This window comes from Plectrocnemia conspersa, unplaced genomic scaffold, assembly GCF_051122295.1.
Source record: "Plectrocnemia conspersa isolate PC_06_02 unplaced genomic scaffold, ASM5112229v1 ptg000013l, whole genome shotgun sequence".
NCBI lineage: Eukaryota > Metazoa > Arthropoda > Insecta > Trichoptera > Polycentropodidae > Plectrocnemia > Plectrocnemia conspersa.
The window spans coordinates 5167779-5193987 of record NW_028277177.1 but is presented as its reverse complement, the minus strand read 5'-3'; the positions used below and the strand labels follow the sequence as shown (position 1 = coordinate 5193987).

Sequence of the window (26209 nt, the reverse complement as noted above, 5' to 3'; positions counted from 1 at the left end):
ATCAGGGTGGCAGTACCCAGTATCGTTATCGCAAATAGGCGGGTAGCTGCTACATGATCATACTTTACGATCCGTTTGTTATTGTTTTCGGAACGTTATGCAAAAGAAGAGTGCAACCCCTAAAAAAATATAAACACACCCGGCTGGGCAATACCGAGATGCCACACATTCCTTTGCATCGCGGAAAGAATTCGAAGAGAAGAAAAAACTCATTCACCCCGTCCGGGGATAACGACCGGGGGGTTGAAAGTTACGGACAGCTGTCTGCGTTTGTTGTCTTGTTACAGCGGCTAAGGGAAGCAAATGCTCATGCGTCGCTTTACACTGTTGTTGTGTTTAATCGAGTGTAATTTATGGCCATGGATGCATGTAAGAAATAAATAACAAGATTTTTGTTTTACAGATAGGAAATGTAAAATTGAACGTTGTTTTAAATTCTTGCGCTAAAATTATTTTATTTAAATTTATAAGATCACGTAGACAAAATAAATTGCTACTCAAAACTATTTATTTGACAATATACTTAGAAACCATTTTATTATAGAGACCAATAGTATTTGATAAATATTTTACATTAAATTTATTTAAAGCTGTGCTTCTTGAATAAAAAAGCAAATACTATAATAAAATTTAAAAAAATAGCTACATTGATACAAATTATTGAGAAGATATGTAATATATTTATTTTATATTATTTTTGATAACAACAATATTAGTTATTGAATTATTTTTTGTCCTATATTGTTAATGCAATCCAAAACTGCAATGTGTAAAAAATGCATAATAATTGAAAATAATTAACATACAATTTACAATATTCAGGAGCAAGAAAAATATAAAGTTGGAGTATTACATCACTATTTATTTTTTATATTAAATATATAAAGATAATAATAAATATTTTTTGCCATTTATCCTGAAATATGCTACAAATTATAAACGATAAAATGAAACACACAGCTATTTTATCTACAGAGCAGAAATTACAATATTAATATACGATATGTTATACAAAGAACACATTTGATTCTAAAATATTCATATTGGATAAAAATATATTGCCTCACTTTATTTTTTTTATTTAAATAAAATAACAAACCTCTTTTTCAATATAATAGAGGTAATAAAATAGCAAGAGGAGTTAATATTTATTAAGTTATACACATTTATTCAACTTTTTGATGAAAATACAAAACTTGAGAATGCAATAAATAAAAATAAAAAAATAAATCAAGGCCCGAAATTCTTTACAAAATATTCAATAAATAACCTGATTCTAAAGTTTAAGAATATTAAATAATAAAGTATTTAATTTTTTCAAGCTAGAATAGCTTAAAAATATAATTATTATCCCTCAAAAAAATCTATACTGAAAATTTTTTTTTTAATTTGTCATTTCAGTTAAATTATATCGGAATACATTTTCACCGGTAGATATATATTTTTAGATAGACAAATATTACATACATCAAGTATATAAGGACGGAATAGTGTGGTCCGTAACATCTTAGAATAGTAACTTTGAGGTTGCGCGTTCGAGTACCGGCAGCGGTACTTGAATTTTTATTTATAAAAATTGCGCTTTTATTAAAAAATTGTCCCCAGATGGAATGACATCTATTGGTTGTAAACCATATTACACATAATAATTTATAATTATTAATACAGGTGTCACCAATTTCCAGACTTTTCAGTCTGGTTATTATTATTTACTTGTAGGTATTCATCATATCTGATTGACTTACTCAGTTGCTACAGATTTACTCCGTTGTAACGTATTGGGATCACGCCTGTCAGGTTATAACGGAAGAATTAAAAAAAATATGCAAGTGATTGTTATGTACTTATATAAAATTAAATACAAAACAACAACAGTATTGTGTGAATTACAATAGTAAACAATGAATTAAATACTATTATAAGGATAGAGCAACACATTGTTTCTTTTGCATTGCATTATTGGGTGTTTTTTTATGGTAGTGGTCCCAACATCTGGGTCATAAATTAATTATATATAAATAATAAGTAAGAAGGCAAATTTATGTGATTAAATAATTTGAACCGCAGTGGATCCAATAAGAAAAAAAATTATATCTGATAGAGATCTAGATTATTATGTATTTTTTTTTATTTGTTGTATATTTTATATTCAAGTTTTTTGTATGTTTTTTTTATTAATACTATACAATCAACTATAAGTTTCATAAATAAATGAGATTTATTTATATACATATATAATCATACGTTTTTTACTTAAAAAAGTAATTGCGTAAATCCGGATGCATGGTTAAAAGGCTGTATGGTAATCGTTCAAGAGCTCTACGAGATTCTAACACACTTAACTTTTACAAACATCAGGAATAAAACTCAAGAGTTTTAAAATTATATGTGTGTATAGTGTAACATATTATGTTATTCAGTATTGAATTTGAAGGTAAACGCACATTTAGTCTAGGAATATTAGCATACTATTTAGTGTGAGGCATAACAAATATAACTTCTATTAGATATCTTAATATGTCCATTTGTCCCTATTTCACCCTACCTTCAACCCTTAAAAGGGTCGCCATTTATCAAACATAGCGGATTGTTGATCAAAACAAACCATGTCCGCTTCGGATAGTACTTTTCGAGGTAAAAAAATGAAATTTTCTCTCTTTCCCTTCCTATGCGGACGATAAATTTCAATTTTATGTTTTATTGTTATCACAATGCACGAGATCGCATTGTTTTTTATGCGCCTTAATATTATAATTTAGATACAACCCTCGGTGTCGTAAAGGGATGCGTTTTCCGACCCCTCCCCAGTTCACGCTCAAATACACTTTTGAACATTGTTCAAAGTTGGACGTACACACCACAATGGGCTATTTATAATAAGTGTACGCTGTAAATATCAAAATAATCTTGTTAGGACTAGCTACAACATAACTAGGAGCACTTTCAGAAGCCCGACGACTGAAAAATAACTTTCAGAGTTGGGGGAAATTATCGCGTTGTTTGCTATATCAGCATTTATTATATATTATTATATTTTGAGCAGTGCTCTACAATTAACAATTATTACATATATACATATATATATAACAATACTTTTTGAATATAAAAAATCATATATATATATATATATTAAACCTGAAACGCACAATATAAAAACCCTTCGCTTCGTTAGTGGCGCACGTCACGTTAATATTAAAATTGAATTTTATACAACTTTTAAAGTGTCCTTTAATAACGAACAAAGGGTCATTTTGCAATCCGGTCACGGCTCGCGTCGTTAAAATCTCAATTATCGCAATGAACCCTTTAGCGGTGGCGAACCATCAAAACAATTTGCCACATTTGCGAATCTCCCGGGAGCTTTTTTTCTCGCCGCCCCGTTACAGCTTCAGCCCTCGTCCCGTAATCCTATTAAAATATTTTTGTTTCGTTTCGGCTTCGAACATTTCAATAACTCCCATTCTGCAGATTGCTTCGGTAGGCGAAATGTGTTATTCCTTTCCCTCGTCGGCCGCTGCTTGGATTTTTTCTCACTTCCTTCAACCGAAGCGTTCTAGAGCAAATGGACCATTATTGGTATTTACTGCGGGCCCTTCTTCCCTTTGTTATCTTTTTTCAACCTCACTTGCTTCGGCGCATTCTATTTACTCTCGCCCCTAAACAGAGTGCTCGAAAATTTTATTCGCGGTCTTACTTCTCGTCTAAAAACAATGGCGGGCCAGAGCACACCCGGTGCCGATAGATTTTTTTATCCCACCAGGAAATAAATCACTCGTGAAATTTTCAATTAACAGGAGGAGCCCTTCGGACAATTTCCCCTACGCCTATAACTCGCGCAGCGGCTAAGGAATTGGTTACGCTCAATATTGATTCAATTCCCTAATTATATTCAGATTTATTGCTTCTAGGTATGAATATATATATATTTTAAACTTAGTTCTTAGAAGCAAAGTATAACCTACCATACGTAATATGATACATTTAATTAGAAGGAATCACTCGTACGTTTTAATTAAACAAAATACTAATAATTGTTGATAATGTGATATTTAATATACATATGTATAACTTTAACCGGCTTATTATTATTATTTTACGTATAACAAACTTACAGCGGTATAGTTAAACATATTACATATTAAAACATTTATCAACAATAATCTTAAGCAACCGGTAAAAAAAACGTAAGAGAAATATTCAGAAAATAAGTACTATTTTATTTTTTATTCAAAATACTTAATATAGTTATATTTTTTTCATAAAGCTTATGTTTTACAATCAGAATATTTTTCGACTGTACGATTTAACGGATTATGTTCTATAATTCTTTATCAAAGAGTCTATGAAAATAGTGGCTAAACAATTTTTTGTAGGTGCCCAAAATTTTTTTTTGAAAATTATAGAAGTACCATCAGAAAAAAAGATATTATCAGTCTCCTAAACTAAAAGTTAAAGTGATGATCACATATTATAACTAGCACATAGCAACATTAAAAAATTAACGGAATAAAGATATATATGAGATATTAAGGACGGAATAGCGTAGTCCGTAACGTCTCAGACAAGTAAATCTAAAGTTGCGGGTTCGAGCCTCAGCAGCGGCAATCGAATTTTTGTTTATAAAAAATTCAATATTATTAAGAAAAATCGCCCCCAGCTGCAGTGACATCTATTGGTTATGAATTATAGTACACATAATAATTTATAATTATTAACATTCATTAAAAAAATATATCACTGAGTATTCATTATATTTGATTAACTTACTCAGTTATTACAGATTTACGCTGTTGTAACGCATTGGGCTTACAACGGAAGATTTAAAAAGACGTAAAAAAAATAAAGAAAAATAATATATTCAGAAAGTAAACATATGTTAATTAAAATATTCAAGATACTAAATGAAAAGTAGTCATGAAGTAATATAATAGTCAAATGAATTATGCTTTTCAGCATCGAGTTTAGCAAAAAAAATTCTAGCCTTAAAACTAACATATATTTATCTAGAAAACTATTTATTATTTTTTGTAAAATATAGAAGCATTGATGAATTATATAATAATTAATGTCAGCCTCTACCGATGTTTTAAAATTTTATCTTTCTCATAAAAGCTTTTAGAATATCAGTGAATTTTCTAATTTTCTAATAGTATCTATATTAGCTAAATAAATTAATAAAATAAAATAAATAATCAACTGAAAATTATGTCGCATATATCATTATTTATCTTACAGCCAAGTTAAACATTGAATTTCATCATAAGCCTTAAAAATCTTTAACCATCTCTCAGGTCAGATCAATTATTTTCAAAGCCATAAAACATTGTGTAAAAAATATGTAAGTTTCAGTGGTATAATCGGTGACAAATACCCAAAACACCTTAGCTTGAACCCTATATGATTGCTTTTGTGTCTAAAAGATTAAAGTTATTAATTTTTATAAAATTATAATACCAATAGATCATTACAAATTGTGTTTTCCTAGATTTTCCTAGTCTCTTAAATGAATATTATAATACATATAATTAAAATTGCAGTGGCATATTTTATTTGTAAGGTTTGATAATAATTTATAATTAAAAATATAGATGTAACTAACTGTTTTCAGTCTGATTTTACAATATTTAGATTTTCAAAGATTTTTCCTAATCTATTGTATATGATGAATATCGTAATAAATAATTAAAATCGGATAAGGTGGAATATATAAAAGTTTTTTTAGTTCGAAGATAATATCATATTTTTATAAAATAAATAATGAAAAAACGGGAGCTTTGCATATTATTTCATATTAAATTATCGCTACTTTATTAATCTGTATTTAATTTATATTGAATTAACTATTAAAATACAAAACATAAAATCACCAATTTAAAATATACAAATAAAATTGCAAGGTTAACAAAATGTTTTGTATGCAGCAAGTTAATAAATCGTTAACTTTAAAATAAAATTGCGACATAAAAGTTGTATAAAATATTCTAAACCACATTTTTAAGAACTGTAAAAAACAAATTGAAAAAAAAGTATCAGAACGGTTTTCAATTTTCAAAATAAAATTACAACTGATTGTGTAGAGAAGCTTAAATAGAATTCAGTAAAAAGTATATTTTTTTAATCTAGCAACGAAAAATGGTTTGAAGACGTATATATTAAATTTAAACCTCGTGCAAATAATAATATGTAGTTTTTAGCAATTATAAAAATATATAATTCCACTAAAGGGTAAGCGTTTACAATAGATACAGAAATCGTGCAGGATACCTAGTATTGAACAATAACCACAAGTAAAAGCAAAATTAATTCTCTATCTTGGATCAATTTTGTAAGATGAAAGTGGATGTTGAAATAAAAGGACGAATAAACAAGGTTATATGTAAAATACAAATATATTTTTGTATTATAATATAAACAAATATTTAATTAATTTCATTGATAAAATATAAGATATAGACTTTTATTTTGCAGCACAATTGGCAATCTTTGATTAGCTAGAAGATCCTTTATACATTTTTAGACGCAAAAATACTGCTTAAGATAAATTTTGTTCTACTATGATAAAACATAAGTCAATCATGATATAAGCATATCATTATTATCTAATGCATTTACTATTCTTAGTTACAATCTATGATACTGATATTTTTATAGTTCGAAATATCAGAAATTGCAATTTTAAATTAAGCTTATTAAGATAATCTATATTGGTAATGTATTTTTAAGTGCCTTCATATTCTATATGTTTATTTATATTGTTTAAATTTACAATGTATGTATATCTTTTTTTTGATAAAGATAATTTAAGTTTATATTTAAAAAAAATTATAATTAAGATTTTTTTTATTTTACGATATGGTTAAAAAACAATACACTAAAATTAAATGCAAATAAAATATTAAAGCCCGATAAATTAATAACAAGAGATATAAAAATGTATACTAATCACATTAAAGAGAAAAGTGCAATTCATTCATTTACCGTATTCTAAATTATGTTTATTAAGGATGAATATTATATTTTATGCTTCAGATAAAAATTATACGCCTAATTATGTACCTCAGTCACGAAAATACTAAATTAGGGATGCGTTTAGACGAAATGCCCGTAACATTTTAATTGCCTTATTTATTATAATGTGTTTTTTTTTCGTTGTATTAAACATCAAGCTCGCCCTTAAACGAAAAGAAAATACACGCGGAGCTACGAAAAGAAACGCGCCCTTAATTTAATTTTCCACTGACGACTGTCTACTTTCTACGGCTACGAGCTATGATAAATAAATCTTCGTTTTGTCCGAGCAATGTTAGGGTCCTTTATTTGAAAAAGGACAATTTATTTTTGCGTTTTGTCGCTTCATTTGATAAATTGCACGTCTTTTATTGCTTTCTTCCGGGATTAAAATATCAGATTATGCGCTGTGAAAAGCAGTTAAGCTATTAAGGATTTGTTCACTGTGTGTATCCTAGTCCTTTAACTTGTTAAATACAATATTGTAATTTATGTATGTTTATATATTTATTTATTTTGCACGTTGTGCGTGCGCTTATGTAGTATATTGCGCAATAAAGAAACGTTTCCTGTTAAATTCAGCTTTGCTAGAGCCCATCCGCTTCGTGACCTATGTTATGAATTATTACACTCCTGGATTTGTTTCTCGCAAAGTAAACAAACAAAATAAACAAAGAGATAGAACGGAAAAAAGGAAACGAAGAAGTAGGGGAGATTTTTTCTTGACAATTTTATTGTGTAGATTAAAAATATATATAAAATATATTTTTTTAATTGTTTTTTGCATTACAAATTCAAGTAAAATGATTTATATTTATTTTAATACAAAAAAATATTTACTAGTTCATAGTGATTAATTGAAGAATAAATAAATAATAAATTTCCTGAAGGGTTTTAAAAAAGCTCTTTTCATAGAGTCAGATATCGGAAAAACATTAGCAATTTCAAGAAAACAAAATCAACATTGCAAAAAGTTACTAGGTAGCTGTATATGTTTCATTATTGTAAAATCACAACCGAGAAAGTATGAGCCAAATGCGATTATATTATTTTCTTGAACCAGATTAAAACTGATTTCGAAAGTGGTGATAGACAGACGTGATAAAAACACTTTTATTTCAATGACATATAATATATCGAAAAAACAGACGTAATTAACAAAAACTTAAGATCAACAAATACAAGAAACATGAGCCAAGGACCAGAAAACCACTTATATACACTTATGTTTCGATAATTAAAATAAGTTTAAAAGGAGATTGTGGTAATTGCTTGTCACGCTAAATGAGATTAAATTGTTTCTCAGAACTAAAATAGTGGTGATAGACCGACGTGATAAAACGCCAAATAAGATTATACTATTTCTCCATACTATATTAAAAACACTTTTTTTTTAATATTTTGAAAGTGGTGCTAGAGCAACGTGAATAAAATACAGATAATGGAAACAAAAATCAAACAACAACAATTACAAAAAGCATGAGCCAAAAAGGACCAGTTAGGCACCGTTAGCCATACCAAATGAGATTACACTGTTTCTTAAGACCCGATTAAAACTGCTTTTCATCAAAATATTTACAAATGGTGATAGACTAACGGTATAAAAATATGTTTATCACAGAGCTAGACAATATAAAATCAGAGGCAATCATAAAAGCCTAAAGCAACAAGAAAAACTAAAAGTTACTACGTACATATGTTTCTTAATTTAAAAATACTAGCGAGTGTTTGTCACGCCAAATGAGATTGCACTATTTTTTGGAATCTTTTCAAAAAATATTTTAAAAGTGGCGATATACCGACGTGATAAAAATATATTTATTACATAGTTAAAAAATGAAAAACAGACGTAAATAACAAAAAGCCAAAAAACCGGCGTGATAAAAATAAGTTATTAACAGATTTAGATTAAAAAAGGCTAAAATTAACAACTATGAAAAGTATGTCCCAAGGAAGGATCAGATCTACATAGGTTTTGCTATTAAAAATCAAGTGTGTGGCGATCATTTTTTAAGCCAAAAAAGATAGCACCGTTTCACAGAACCAGATTAAAACTGCTTTTAAAAAAAATATTTAGAAAGTAATGATAGATAGAAAAAATATTATTGATAAAATATATGCCATTGATTTTAAAATTTAAATTTTTGCCTGATGTTGAAACAATTCCTAGTTTTAGGTATTGATTGTAACATTACTGTAATATATTGTTTGTTATATGACAACGGTAGATTTACATGACCATAATGTTAAGATTATAATAAACAAATAACTCACCATGCAAAGCTTTCAAGTAAGCCTTTCCAGCTGTGATCATCTGTCGAGCCCCAGGGTTGAATTTCTCTAGGATATTCTGGAAAAAAAAACCAACATTTTATTTAAATTTATTGAGAAGCGTACTTTTATTGTAAATTTAAGGTTGTGTGATTTATTTCCCCCCTATGCGTGTATGAAAAGCAAATACTCAATTTCGGGCAGACAAGCCACTTGCACGAATCAGAATATATCAATACAGAAATTTCATAATAAAGCACGTATCGGCAATATAGGTAATGAAGGGAGCATAAGCCGTAAGAACGGAGGCGTAGCCCGCGGGCGCACATATCTGAGGAGCATGAATAATTCATGCAGAGGCGCCGTCTTTGGGGGGGCGGAATGGACGCGAGATTTTCCGGGACGCAAACAAGATTTTCAGCGTCGGCTTTAAATTTCATGCGGATATCGTTCACGTGTGTGTATATCAGAAAAAATACACAAAAGCCACAAAGTACACCAAACAAAATACCTATTAGTGATATACAACTAAAAAATAGAAGAAAGAGAAAGAAATAATAACAAATTTAAAAAGGAAAAAACATATTAGGTTACAAATTTATTTTTAATAAATATATAAGTAAATACATTCTTAAAGACATTTCACACCTCAAAGAAAAATGCATTATTCCACCTTATTTTTTCCAGCTTCTAAGCTGGAAAAATCTATCACCGAAAATATCACCGCTTTGATCGTTGGGTGCAACGGGAAAGAATAAAGGACGCAATCGCGACTCTTTAATGCACTCAACAGTTTGCAGAAAAAATCACCGATTATTAACGGATTGTCGACACTAACCTTATCAACATAAAAAAATGATTTAATAAATATACGCTACGACAAAAATGCAATAAATTGCACTCCGACGCTCTTAGCAAAAAAATGTATGATACAAATACGAATATGATCCATACATTCACATATGAATTTATTATCTACATATTAATATTGTAATAATAATCTTAAGTATCCCTTTCATTTTCACCACTACCCAGTTCCTTTCTTATTAAAAAGTTATTTAAAATCAAAATAAGAAATTCTCAAAAAAAAAAAATACAATAAAAACAATATCGCTCTCACGGTAAATTTTTTATTTTTTTTATACTTCATTTCCATCATGCGAATTTGAACTTTCTTCATAATATAAACGTGCAATAACGAAAGCATAACACAGAGTCTTATTTTATTTCATATTTTTCAGTCTCTGTTACAAGTATCGAACGGAACGGAATTTCTACACGGTGTTTACAAACGTTCGACTCGTTTTGCGGCGGAAGCTTTTGTCGCGCACACATAACACAGCCTTTTACTAGGAATGTTTCGAGCAAAATTCCGAGCGCAATGCCGACATTCAACCCGGGGCACAACTTTGCCTAGGTTTATTTCGAATTCTCCATTTCGCCACCCCCAGCTATTATGGACATATTTGCGTTTGCTAAGATTTTCTTTGACGACACCGATGATGTGTGTAGGTACCAAAGTTGAACCTTGGTTCAAATTTCACGTGCAAACGTATACCATAAAGGCAAACTGTGTAGCACGTGGTAGCTGTGATGTAGTGTTAAACGAATTTCTAGAGACAGGAAATGGCGGTTTGCGGCCACCGGAAGTCGGGAGTTCAATGCCGCTTGCAAAGATTTTCCGTCCGGCGGCGTTCATTTACCGGAAATAAGTGTTCACTTTATTGAGGTCTACGGAAAATACTCAATAGTGCAATAATGTATTGTTACAGATTATCAAAATATATTTTATAAAAATAATAAATTGCTTCGTCGCAATATTCAAGATACAATGAGAATTATTGTCTTTCTATGCGTTTTATTAGATTCTGATATATATGATTGACGTAACAAATTGAAGTAGTATTGTATTGTTTTTTGCCACAAGTCGGTTTTATTACTGCCACTGCCGCACATGCACACATATACGAAAACATATACAATGAAACAATTTAGCGCATGCGCAAAAGTCAACTTAACACTTAACTGACCAACGGGTCATTTATTCGTGTAACAAAAAATATGATAACTGTTGAAATAAAAGGTATAAAAAAAACAAAAAAAATATCAGATACTTTGGCTTGTATTGATACATGTGTTAAAATTATTTTATCAGCGGTTTTCAATATGTGGGTCACATAAGAGCAAAATCAAAATCATATTTTTTTTATTATGTAATTATTATGTCCGATTCACTTACCCGGTTTCTACAGATTTATCCCTCTGTAACGCATTGGGCTGTTAGGTTACTAGGAAAAATTATAAATACAAATATCGTAAATCAATACAATGTTTTTTTTTGCAATGAGAGCATATTGCATGTCTAATTTCTATTATCATTTTCAATTTTCCTTCAAAGTTTCGGATGTTTATAATGTCTTTATAAACTATATTTACTATTAGGTTTTTTTGTACATGTAATGTAATTTATTCTAATTATAAAAAAAAATTCTATCAACTTTATTTTAAAATATTTGGTAATATTTTTACACATTTTTTAATAACGAAAGTTGAAATATGGCCACACAGTTTCAAGTCATCTCAAATATCGAATTGAGCTCTTAGAGATTTAAAATCACTGATTAGCTAAACCATATTGGATGATCAATTGAAATGATAGTTCTCATTAAAGTAGAAGTAAAATTATATGATAGCATTCGAGCTTTTGCATAATCAGAGTAATGGGATGAGTCCAAAATAACTTTAACAAAATAAAGCCTGGATATTTTTACCGAACGATTTTGAATTCATTATGAGGTGTTACATACAAAAACAAAGAGTCTGGTACTGCCTAAATGTCGAGGACAGAAAGGGACGATTGACTTTCCCACATTCCCCACTGTCGTACTTTATATATTTATATTTATATACAGATATTTAACATAAATAGTAATAAAATAATACTTTTACCGGATAAGTTCTATACACACACATACATTCTAAATAATAACAACGTTGCTAAGTATACGAATTTACAATCTTAATTTGGAAATTTAGATTATAGCGCTTTTCGGCCGTATTTGACAAAAACAAAGAGTCGGACTCCGCCTATGAGCATTGGCATTTGTCAAAGGAACAAAGATTAGAATAGACAATAGAATTTCTTACATTCCTGAAAAATCTTATATATATATATCTTAGGAACGGTGTAAATAATTCAAAATGAATAAATTCTAAATAAATATATATATATATATATATATATATATATATATATATATATATATATATATATATATATATATATATATATATATATATATATATATATATATATATATATAAATTTTCAGTTACAACTGTTTTTTATTTACACAAGTATGAAAATTGTAAATAATTTAAATTTTATTTTTTCTATTTCTCAGACGCTATCCACTTTTTCTTATCAAAAGAAAAACATCATTAAGATTGCAATCAGAAAGTGAGTAGGATCTTCAGTGTATTTTTCAAATTTAAAGTGTTAATTAACTGTGATATTAAATAATATTATTTTTAATTAAGGAAAAAAGCGTATCTCATAAATTTGTTCATTTCATTACGCATTTTTTTCGATCACCCTATAAAAGGGTTTCCTCCGTTATATAATGAGATTAACTTGCCGTTCGCCACATCGTAAAAAAGATGTAACCCCATAAGAACGGATTTTAACCCTCAACACCCAACTACATACCTACCTATGTATATTCAATATGTAAGTGAGAGAGTGAAAAAAGTGCAATTTTCGTTTATGAGAAATATTTTTTTTTATTACCTAAAAACAGGCTCTTCGTTTGGCCCTTAGATTTCGGCTAATTTGCTCTAATCTCCGAAAATGTGCAATAAAAAAGGCACTCTAACCATTCGAGCTTGTAAATTTGATATAGGGGAAAAGCTTGTGCTCACAGAATGCACAGATCATTGCCCTTGCAATTTCTTTTAGCGAAATTTTATCGAGTATACAAAATGTGTATAAAATAAATCACGAGGCGCACACATTTTTATAAAATATTATTATTCAATCGTGAAACTTTTTTAATAATAAAATTCTAGACAATGATTTATTCATTTATTCGCAGCGGCCTTTCAAGTTCGTTCATTGCCACCAAAGTGTTTAGTAATAAGCATGCGAACGAATTTCTTGCATAATTAATTTTCAAGTGGCAAAATTACCTCATCAATTCTGGAGAACAATGTGAAGATGAAATTTATACTTCCAATGAAGCAAATATGCATTTTTATGGCTTACGGGAGAAACGTGCATAAGTCTTATTATCTATTTTTAATTTGAAGTTTGTGGCTGTCGGCAAGACAGCAAAGGAACTGATGAGTAATGACTTTGTGATTTATAGGAAGCCCTAGAACAACCCCCTGAAAGTTTTCCGTGTTGTTTATTGCTGAGTTATACGCAACAAACCGCAGCCCTGTGCCTTTTGAACAAAAAATAACAAGAGGGTGAATTTGCCAGAACTGAGGAAGACTAAGAATGCTCTATGATTAGAAAATGATTGATTGAATTAAAGCGAGGGATGCGAAACTTTAACTCGTTTGCTTCGATGGATTTTAAACTACAGACTTTATTGTATATAGAATAGACCAAAATTACTATATTTTTTTATATGTTAAAAGTATAACAAAATGTACTATAAATTATATAGGAATAAAAAAAATCATGATAAATCATAAATACAGAAAAACATGTATTAATTAAGTTAATAAAGCTCTTCTTTAATCAAAATAGAATACTTTTCATAATTTTTTTTATTCAATTTAAAATATTTTTGAAGCAATTTATGTTTCTAAATAATATAAAAATAATAATAAAGTTTAAATTAGCTAATAACCAAGACAAATTAAAATAATTAGGCTTAATGTGAAATATTTCAATTAACAATAATTTAAATGATTTTTGCTACAGTTGTATCCCAGAAGTACGACATTTTTGTATTTACTAATAAATAATCAGCTGCACTTAATTTATATACATATGTTTATAAAATCTACAAAATTTTTATTTTTATAAAAAAGATCTGTTTACACATTTAAAAACCTGGTCAAACAATAACAGCATTCTTCTATTGTAATCTACTGTTAAAAGGCCTGCACTTGTCAACAGAAGCCGAATAGTTTTACAACACCCCCTAACGACGAAATTAAAATAAAATAAAATTAAGGGATATGGTTTAAGGCTTTATATTATCTCACTCATTCCCCATACCTTTTGACTACCATTTATTTTAATCCATCCAACACATTCTAATAATAAAAGACTTAAAATGCAGACGATATTAAAAAGGGCTATGGGAATATTTTGAAACGAAACCTTCAATATTTTATGCCAGTAGAACTAAAAAATAATCGAGTGGTAAGAAATGGTTCTATTAAATTAAAATAAATATTGAGAAGCCATTAAGAAATCAATAATAATTATAATTAAAAGCACATATATTTTGTCCCTTTACTTAAGTTTTATAGGCAAACTTATTTTATATAATATAAATATGTAAGTCAAAATAACACCAAGGGCTTAATTCAGTCTTATTTGCCTCCAACAGTTGCAATTTTGGAAACTAGATAAGCCTCTCCGAGCAAAATGCGAAACTTTTCACTTGTCTCCAAAGTCTTGTAGACAAATTTTAACTTGATCCAATTAAATTTTCAGGTTCCGCTAACTAAGACGCTTTACTGGAGCACACTTTAGCTTTTATACGATTTAGTACGCGTCTAGAAGTTGTATGTTAAAAATGAAATAAAAAATGTATTAAATGCGTTCGCAAAAGCTTCTTTTCTAGAAGCATTGATTAAATAAGCAGTTGACGTAACAGATTTACTTTCCTTTTAACGCCGTCATTCAAAGGCCTCCCTTGTTAAGTTTCATCATATAGAAGAATTCTTAGAAAGAGGGACGATACAACTTTCCCCCTAATAGTATATGTATATAGATAATATATCTTTACATAGCAAATTTGTAGTACAAAGACTAGCTCTTGCTATTTTTATATTAATTATGAGCTATTCTTACAAATTAATGTTCAAACAATTTATATTTTATGAAACTTTATATATGCAAACAATTATATGTTTACGATCGAAGCAGCGTCTATGAAAGGATGCAATTTAACTACGATCAAAGTAAGATATCCAATCAATTTTCTATCATGCAGCCCGCCGGCAATCTACACTATCTTTCATTTTTCACTTAGATTCCACCCTACTTGCGTCTCGTTTTTCCTCCTAGCGGCAGAAATCCGCCCCTCGCCTCCTGTAAATTAGCTGGTGCATTTTGCTAGGCTAAAATTTATTCATGGGGTGCATCTGGCGGAATAAAAAATTCAAATCTCATTTCACCTTCGACGCCGGGGACAAAAGGTAATCAAAGAACAATAATGACCCGTGGGAAATTAATTAAGACAAAGGGCAGCCAAGCTTTGACCTCTACTAGGAGAATCATCATAGTATTAAAAAGTTCCCCCTGTGCGAATCATACAACCAAGCCCTTCAAAGAATGATAATATCTCACGCAAAATGAATACAAAAACATATAACAATACACTGAGAGTACCAAAAATGTTACATTACTTTATTGTATATTGTAAAATATAGCAATTAATCTTAAATTTTATTTTAACAACAGTAAGACTGTACTGAAATTTTACATTTTTTGTCACAGGATTATTTTAGAGATACCGGAAATGATAAATGAAATATAAGATAATAAATAAAGAATTCAAACAACGGTAGGGTAGCGCAACAATATTTATAAATCGTGCAGGACACCCGATATTGCACAATAACCAATAACTTTCAAAAGCCACTAAACATTACTTGATAAAATCTATAATCTTCATAAAAATCAAATGTCCTCGCATCAAATGCATTTTATTCTTTGAACCGCATGACGTCATCAAATAAGAATGTATGTACAAATATAACGCGATTGATTCCCAATTTTTTTGTCAATTATTATTCAAAGCTTTCTCGAACGATCGATATAATATATATGACATTTTGTCATATCAGGAAAACATAGAAAACTTAAAGAGAGTGTTAAAAGCTAAGCATTGGCTGAGGATCGATAGCACAGAACTGAATTTCACATGAGCAGAGCACAACGACATACTAAAATCAATTATCGATTAAGCCACCAGATTACTTCTCAACGACTGACCAAAGGGAAGACTCTCGGACTTTAAGACCTGTCATTAAACTCCACCGTCTAATTCCTATATCTACACCTCTATACATGTGATAAATAATTTTTATTTTTAAATAATATCTTTTTTATTGCTACATATACACCATTTAGCATCAAAGCCCGAAATGTATTTTTTTAAAGATGTATAACAAAATACTTGAATACAGATATAAAAGAAACACTGGTGTTATTAAAGTGAGAAGAAATGGGCGTGCGTTACATGCGTTCCTCACGTCCCAATCTCTCACTCACTCTCATCACTTAACACGCGAGCGAGCGAAACAGAATATATCTCACCGTACGCGCTTGATTAAGCGTATTCAGGGGTTTTATATTTGCATAATTTGTATAATCATGCTATACTGTGTCGAATTCGGACTATTTATAAATGCACATTTTAATTTGATATAAAAAATGTGTTATCTTACATGTGACGGTCAGAAATTTTACTGGATCATGACCTCTTTAATGTATTTTTTAAATGTCTCAAACTTAAGACAGTTAATGTTTATAAATATACTAAGTGCCGATGAGTCAAAATCATGTATCTGGATTACTTGGATTATTGCTAACTGTTTAAAAAATAGTTGTTAGAAAAGAAACAGACAAAAACCGTATATTTCCTCCTTAAAATATCACATTTAGAAAAAAAAACATAACACCTCTTCTATATCCAAAATAGTATATAAGCGCAAATATAGTGTACAGACAAATTATAGGTGTATGGTAATGACATCGAAATAAATATCTAAATGTCACTGTGAACTTGTCAATGTTATTCTTACTGTTTTAATTGTAACAGTAGAGTCAACGAAAAATTCACACCATCAAGTCATACAGACAATTAGGAGTACTATTTTTCAGTTTTATGCTATTTGCATTTTGCACCACGATAACGCACTGACTCATTCTTATTTTTATTTGGTAATTTTATAGCCATAAAATTCATTAGTATTAACTCCTGATTCATATTAAAGAAGGACATTGAAGGGACGTTTTGCGACCATAGAAAATCTCCAAAGATTATACATAATAGAGCATTTAACAATAAAACATTGGCCTATACATATTATATTTGAAGAAGACAATATTTTTATTGAGAATAAATAATTTAATGTATTGTATAAAATTGTTATGTAGATAAATCATTCTCATACATGTAACCCAAGATACACTTCATACCCACAGTGTGTTAACAATTGCAAAATTTCAGGTACTAAAACGTTACGCGAATCTAAATGGATGTTTTCGCATAGTTTCCAAAACAAGAGCAAGACCTCAAAAGCACATATCTTAGCGTCTGCTGCATCCGGACCGTACCTAGGGATACGTATGTAGAACAGGAAGTCACGGGGCAGAATTTAAGGGTGTTTGGGTGCGTTTACACAGAAGACGCGAAAATAATACAAATGTGAGCAAAGCAAGGAGGGAAAAACTGGCTTGGGGGACGGCAGTAAAACTAAAGAGTAGCAACGAGAAGAAAATAGACGCTGACTGAGGAGACGAGCTGGCGCCTTTTTGTTACTGAACTTGGAGAGAAAGCTAGTACTCTCTGCCCCTCTTTAATGGGATACGAAGGGAGCACACTCCATATTGCAACGGAGAAAGAATCTGATCGAAATTTGAATTGGCTTTATTCCACGGACACCGGCGACGGCATTATCCAGATGGAATGGAGGGCCAAAAATGACTCGGAACATTATTTTTCACGTTTACGAAGTGAACTCGTTGAAAGGGTATTCGATAATCTTAGATAAGGTGTGAAATCTAAATAATATGTAACATGAAAAAATTCTACAATATCAGTGACATAAATGTATATTTGATCCCACATATTTACAGCTTTGCTACAAAAAGATATTTATCTAACATTTTACGAGGTCCATTTAACAACATGAGCTAAAAACTGTTATTATCAATTCAATCAAAACATATTACAATTACAATTTTTTTAACCATGGCTGTGTTATGTTATTTATTAAAAAGCTAAGCATCATTTAATTTATAGTATAGTGTCGCCATCAACACATAACTGTATTTTAAATGCTAGCTAATTTGTATAATAAACTTTGATGTCACTCACTCAGATTTTTAATCATCTACTTCTCGAGTGTAAATAATAAAAAAATAACAAACCTAAGCATGGGATAAATTTTCACATTTATTCAGTGTAGAAAGATTCGAGAAAATTCAATTTTTCTCCCTCCCGTTGTATTCGATATATATTTAAATTTGAACACCCGTTGTGTAAACCCTTTATTTCAACAAATTCAATCTACAGCGCTGTTTATTTATTTGCGTTTTCCCTCATATATAAAAATATAAAAAGATATTCATCGAGAACCTTTACTATGGAAATGTATTTATTAAAATATTTAACCGTGCAACATCTATCAAATTATTAAAAAACAACAATATTTTAATGTGTGTTTCGCCTGAAATTGTAATAGTATGCAATTGTTTCACCATCTACGTCAAATCAATTGCATACAAACAGGCGTAAAATACATTTTGAAAATATTTGCCCTCGTTCCATGAAATAATTATCCTTACTCAAACGTCATTATGTTGGTGTACATTCAGCAATCCAAAAATCAAAACAGCTTTTATCTAGCGGCTAATTGCCACTTTCGCCATTGCACGTTCTCTATACACAGCACAAGTGTACATACCTTCAGTCACGTCTGTGTTAGATTCTCCTAGACTGGTTTTCTTAATTAAATCACCACAATACCCATTATCTTTCCGGTAAACTATACGCGATTTATCCAATAACACACATACGATTTTGCAACGTAGACACTTCCTTATGTCGCACACAACTGTTTTATATGTTTATTTTTCTGCTAACGTTCAATATATTAGTTTTATGTGTAAATAATTCAACAGAACAAAAAGCAAGTTTTTCCATACTTTTCCATAGTTATATTATACGTTTTATGTATCGCTCGTGTGCAATATATCACGTTACACAGACGGACGTGTCACTGTTTGCTTGATTTCACTTGTCATCATAACATATTGGCAAGTTAACTTAGGCAGGTCCTTTCACATAAATATAATGCTACAATAATAATACAATCGTATTTCGGTTGTTAACTTTAACGACGTTTACTTCCGCTTTCCTTTTCTGTTTTATCGTATTGATTGCTTTTACTTTCGATTCGGTTATTATATTATCCCAGAATAAAGTAACTATAGTAGTAAATTTAAAGAATTCACCGAAAAGTCAAAATAGTATTTTATGAACCGTTCTAATATTGTTTTATGTTATAAAAACAGGCGGTTAAAAATCAGTCCAGTGACGCGTGAGAATCATATTGTTATATTTTATAATATGTTTTAAATTTCAACTAAAGTAAGACAAGTCTTTACTTGACTAAACAGTGTGAACAAATTAATTAAAATTTAACTTCTTTTTTCTTCTCCTAAAATCGTCATAAAAATGTGTATAATTCACAAAAGTTTAAACCTTACAGATTGAAAATATTTTTTATTTAAAAAAATTATAGTCCTAATTTGTAAAAGTAGCAAATAGAAAATGCTAGTGGAAGTATATTCCAAAAGAAAGTTTCACAAGTACGTTTTGTTCGCACTTATAAACTATATTTTTGAATTGAAGATGTACTTTCACGTTTTTCTACTCTCGAACCTTTGGACAATGCGACAGTTTGGGACAGACTAGGTTCTCTGCTACTTACATTTATATTTAATAAAAACAATAAGAAAAATAATAATTTATATTATTAGCAAATCTTTTGTTTTGTTGCGATTCATATACAACACGAGTCAAGAAACAAGGCTCACGCGCATCTGAAATCCCGCGAACTATGCCAACGAATCTAGCACGCCACATTTTTACTATATCCCTTCTATTGTGCAAGGTGGGTATATGATTTACGCGTACACGCATTTAAATATAATTCAATGTTCATTAATTAATTTAAATAAAAATTATTTAATTATTTTTATTTGCTACAATTGATTTCTTATTTGTCAGCTAATTAAATAGATTAAATTACATGACATGTCTGTAGAACTTACTGATTATTTAATAATTCAATAGATAAAAGTAAATAATTTTAATATAATTAAATCTGAAAAATATTTTTTAGAATAAAATAATTTATATTAATTTTTAAATTTTAAATAATTATGAGTAGCTTTAAAATAAATAAATGCTTTTTTAATTCAATAAAAATATTACTTTTTTATTTTTTACTTTGAATTCAATACAAATACATGTGCTACGCCTCAGAATTATATAAGAACTGTCTTTTTAGAAAAAAATAAGGGTGGTTTTTTAATGAAAATTTCAGTGAGTCATTCAAATCTTATAATCTTTGGTTATAAGATCCACCTACCCTCCGTCAGATACTAGATAATGAATTTGAATTACGAATTGGCAGAAAGCATACTCATTGCCGAGAAATAACACAGATAGAGTCTTCACATAAATCACAGTTAGCTCACCAGCAGATGGCTAAACGTCAGGGCTTCGCCCTTGTTTCATAGGTCAGCCAAGAGGCAATACCTCGCTTTATTCATAGCATGTGAGCAGTGGCTTAAACTAAACTATTACCAAGTAATATCTATTAGTGAAAATAAAGTCAAGAGCGTTGTTTGAACATGTTTAAGTTAGTCAGACAAATTAGGCGCTAATTTCGATCATGTGCTCGCTTCCCAATAACTTTATTTCTTGGCTTTACTAATCATACCTACAATTTGGTTTCAACAACTAAATATGCGGCTCATCTTTTCATCTCATCTAAGCAATTTATGTTAGTTTAAATCTAAAAATACTGATTTAAAAATCTTTCAGCAAACCACCCGTAAGTTTTTGAATGTTTCTATTAAACAATCATAATTATTACTATCGTATGATATGATTTTAATGAAATAAGATCTGTCTTTAACCTAACCATTAAACACTTGTATACTTTTCGAGCATTTTTGATCTACCATTTCAATAAACACAAAAGTGATCGTAAGTCTCATTTTTGTAGTAAAATATCAGGTAACCAAGTGTTTCCTTAAGATCTTTGTAAAAAAAACGTCAAAAAAATGACTTGAAAAATACTTTTGCTCTTGCGCGCGTCGTGCGGTACTCCGTGGAGTTCTCTACCGAATAATAACGCATACCACAGCAATGGACTAATGTGTTAAAAGCAAATGTTACATATGTGAAATAATTATATTCAATAATTTTAAATTAAATATAACTACAATATATTTTTTTTATAATAAAAATGTCAAAAAACACGCATTTTCAGTATATACATTTGAATGATTCGATGAGCGCTGCTAATAAAGACATAAAGCGAAAATAATACATTTTTGAGTTCTAAGCGGACTTCGTTAATTTCGTTTAGTCAAAGAGAGAAAAGTAATTAAAACTTCAAAGGCTTTCGAATTAATATTAAACTGTATCTTTTTGCTGCGCCTATTATTTTACAGATATTCGCACGTGTGTGCGAATTTATAATAATTAACGGGTGTGGGTATTTTTCCCGCCGTTGGCTCTCCATAAATAATTACGGTGTGGACATGGGTAGTCATCAAAGTGCAGAATGGAGTGTTGCACCTATTGTTTCGGCGACAGGTGCTCGTGAATTAGAGGTCTGCAAAATGCGCCAACGTAATTGTTGTCCATAATTCGTGTTTGAGGCCCACCGCCAATGCAGCGTGAAATAGTTTGAATATTCAAGACCTTAATTTTGTTTGAACCCCTATTAAATTTGGGATTAAATTTTTTTTAATAACTCTAGAGATACTATGCTAGAGTAAGCTAATAAAATAATAGAGAATTTATAATTATGCAAATGGAATAAATCAGCAAAATATATAGCCATAATCCGGATGTTTTATTAAAAGTCATTACAGTCAAATATGCACATAACTCATGGCACTTTTGTTCACAGTTCAAAATTAAATCGCTTAATTCCATTCTATAATACTTTCACAATATTAATGTTTTAACTATTAGGTTGCGGTTTTTTGGAATTTGAACTTTTATTTGCTATGATGACAATTTCATTAAATCGTGCTCATGCTATATTGATTTATCTACTTAACCTTGCTTACAGTTTTTTTATTTTAACATTAAGAAAAAGTACATTTCAAGATGCTATCAACTCTGGAATTAAAAATACTTATTATTAAATAAATTATTAGTATTTATAATACTGCCCTATTAAATTTACAGTTTATAAACTTACTTAATATTTTAATAAAGATTTTTTATTAAATTTAAAACAAATTTATTTACTGAACCCTCGATCAATTAGCTCTGTAATGAAAATTTCAGTTAATCTATCGCGACGACCATCAATCATTTTTTAATAGATTATTTTTCAGGACGGCAAAAAATCTTTTCAGAGTATATAATATCACCCCTCGAGTTTCTTGTGCATTGAAATGTACATAAGCTCACTTTGTTTCCATAAAATAATAACGTTTGTAACATCCTGCACAACTTTGCTAACTTACTTTCCAAAGAATCTTTACTTATTTACCTTTCAAAGGAACCCTAACGCATTCGCCCCCTAATGCACTCATAGTATTAGGCTGTGATACGTTTATACTATTTTATTTTATACTATATAATTATTTATACTATAATACAATAATATAATTATTTACTTTAACGTTACTAGTAATATATAATTGAAAGTGCAATATGATATAAATTGTACTCTATAAAATCTCTCGTACCTAAAGAAAAAATATTATTTTTCTAAAACTTTCTCTAACAAATTATTTTGCTTTATTTGGTATGATTAAATATTATTAACTATATTTCGTATTACATACCTTATTAATAAATAGCATTGTGCTAAATTATTAAGATTTTAAAGCACAATTTAAATAAAATGTTTAATCTACTTTTATTTTAATAAATTAATTTTTTAAGCCTAATAGGATCATTTAAAGTAAATCACATTAAAAGTAAAATTTTATTTACAAACATCTTTCTACATATTATTTGCTTAGTATTTTTTAATAAGTTTATACATTTTTGTGAACAGATTTTTTTTTTAATGTTGTTATAATCGACTTTATAATTTGTATTGCTATCTGCTGAATTATTTTTTCTCAGCATTTGAAGTTTTTTTAGATTTTATTGAATGACAAATAATATAAACCAGAACATAGGATTAAAAAATCATGAAATACAAATTATGATTAAAAAATGTATATTTGTTTATTGCATCTTAATGCTAGAAAATTACGGTATAAGTTTTATACAACAAAAATATTTTAGCAAATAGTATGATAATAAAAATTCATAACACTAATAATACTTTCATTAATATTTTTTAAGTCATTTTTATGATTTTTTTAATTTCAAAGTTTTTTTTCGACCTTTTGCTAAAAATATCTTTCAACATTTACAAAAGGGTACATGAGTGTACTCGACTTATTTTCGTACAAATGGTTTTATATGTCAAAACACATGGTTTAACCGAACCAGTCGCTACAACTACAAGTATTTATTTTACTTTTTGTGCTATTAAATTTTTATTATTGTAAATTTTAAACTTGGATCAGAATATTGCACACATATAAATAAAAATTACTGATTTTTTTACTACATTGAGAAGAGTTTTACATCGATGTTTCGCCAAAAAATACTTTCGGCATCATCCTCAGGAAGTGATTTAAGTGCACTTTAGTAAGTTTTGCACTAATTACTATTAATTTTAATAATAAAAAGTAGTATTGGCCGAAAGCTGATTTTTTGTAATTTAAATTATGATAATAGTTTTTTTTTATCAAATAAAAGATAAGTTTTCAACCACCATAATCATTGATTCATAAAAAGTTTCTGTTAATATGCTATAATTGAACATCAGTCGTATAAATAAATATCAACATTTTAGAAAGTATTTAATGACATATTTGTTAGGCACCTTTCACCAAAGTAAAACAAAAATAACCTGACAAACGTACGCCCAATACGTTATAACTAGGTGAATTTGTACTTACTGGGTGAGTTATATAGGTGATAAAATTAAATAACCAGGCTATAAGTCTGACTATCGGTGATGTCTATATATTTTATTAAAATTTATTTATTTAAATCTTTCTTTGTAACCTGACAGGCGTAAAGCTCAATGCGTTACAATGGGATAAATCTCTACCAACTAGATAAGTCAATCAGACATTATGAATTACTACAAATAAGTATTAAACCACCAGACTGTAAGTCCGGAAATCGATATTTTTTTATTTATAAACTCTAAAGGGTATTATAATTAACAATCATTAGATTTTACATTGCAACTGAATTTTTATTAATATGTCTGCTGCAGTAGCTCGAACCCGTGGACTCGGATTAGTAGTCTAAACTTCACAGACTACGCTATTTTGAAATTTTAAGTAATTTACATATAAATTAACATAACACATTTTTTAAGCAATTCGAGGGATTTAGAATGAAACACTGATAAAAATAATTAACCATACAAAGCAAATCTAGAGGTAGATATCGCAAATTAATATGCTTTTCCTATTGTTTTTTTAAATATTTTACAATTAAAAGGATTTTTTTTAGAAAAGGAATGAACTAGAAGCAAGTGTGATTCACGCTTATGCTAAGTATATATAATAAAAAAATGTTTGAGTAAAACATACATTTCTAAAAATTACTAATGATTTTCAAAAGGTTTATCTCCAAAAAAAGTCTAAATTATTAACACATACATTAAATGATAAAAATGCAATGACTGTGACATATGCTATGACAGATGTGTTTTGAAAAGTCAAAAACAAAAATCAATCCAATACTTTACACGAAAAAATAGGCAAAGATAATAAATATAATATCAGTATATAGTCAAAACATGAATCTGTTAATATGTTTTAAATATTTTTGATAACCCTATTTTATTTGTGTTTTATCGAATCACTGATTTTTAGCTAGCGTTTTCAGTTTTTATTTTTGTTACGTCCTAACTACTACAAAATAGTTTCCACATACAATACAAATTAAAAAATCGTCTCAGAATAAATGTAAGTTTATTGAATCAAAATTTTTTTTATAGATCTATCTATCTATCTTTGCTGATCTACTCTTAATATCGTAATTTCTCATTTTAATTTTTTTAATCATCTTTGCTATTTACGAATATCTAATGAATAACCTATCACTTTACAAATGTTTTTAGTGGCTGTAGTTGCCTTTCATATTTATTGTTTACATTATAAAAATTCTGCCATCGTCAATTTAAGGGCTTAATTTAATTAAAATATATAAATATGGGGTCTATATCTGCACCAACACAAAAAAAGCATTTTAAAAAAATTTAAGACCTTTTAAGAAATTTTATTTAATTTAATATATAAGACTATCTTTGCAGAAAAAAATATTGTTTTTTTTTATTCGGTATCATTTTTTAAAAATAACTTAAAGAACTTGAATAGTGTAACGAGCTTTTATCCGACCCAAACAGGCGCGTGTATCTAATCCGAGGCGTGTATTACAGGAACTGCATTTCCACCCCGTCAAAAGTCGTTACGCTAAGGGTTGAAAGGCTCAACCGGCTTCGTAAGCCAACTTTAAGGCTTCCATGGAAGAAATGAGCGAATGGCAACACAGCAATTGGCGTCGAGAAGCCTCTCATAAGCCATCTGGTTTTTTTATCCACGCTGCCCTTGCGTAAGTCGAGCTATTCCCGTCAGCCCTAATTTCGGGGCATTTACATGGAAACGACTGGA

The 26209-nt window shown here is 29.2% G+C and overlaps 1 protein-coding gene across 3 annotated transcripts in view; it reads right to left on the bottom strand.

Moving 5' to 3' along the window:
- Positions 1–26209, bottom strand: part of IRSp53 (Insulin receptor substrate 53 kDa) — a 319080-nt gene that overhangs the window by 126084 nt on the left and 166787 nt on the right. For all 3 annotated transcript variants that reach the window (XM_088202037.1, XM_088202038.1, XM_088202039.1), the window contains exon 3: positions 9283–9358. In XM_088202037.1, the coding sequence (XP_088058163.1) occupies positions 9283–9358 (76 nt within the window). The remainder of the gene's footprint in view (positions 1–9282; positions 9359–26209) is intronic.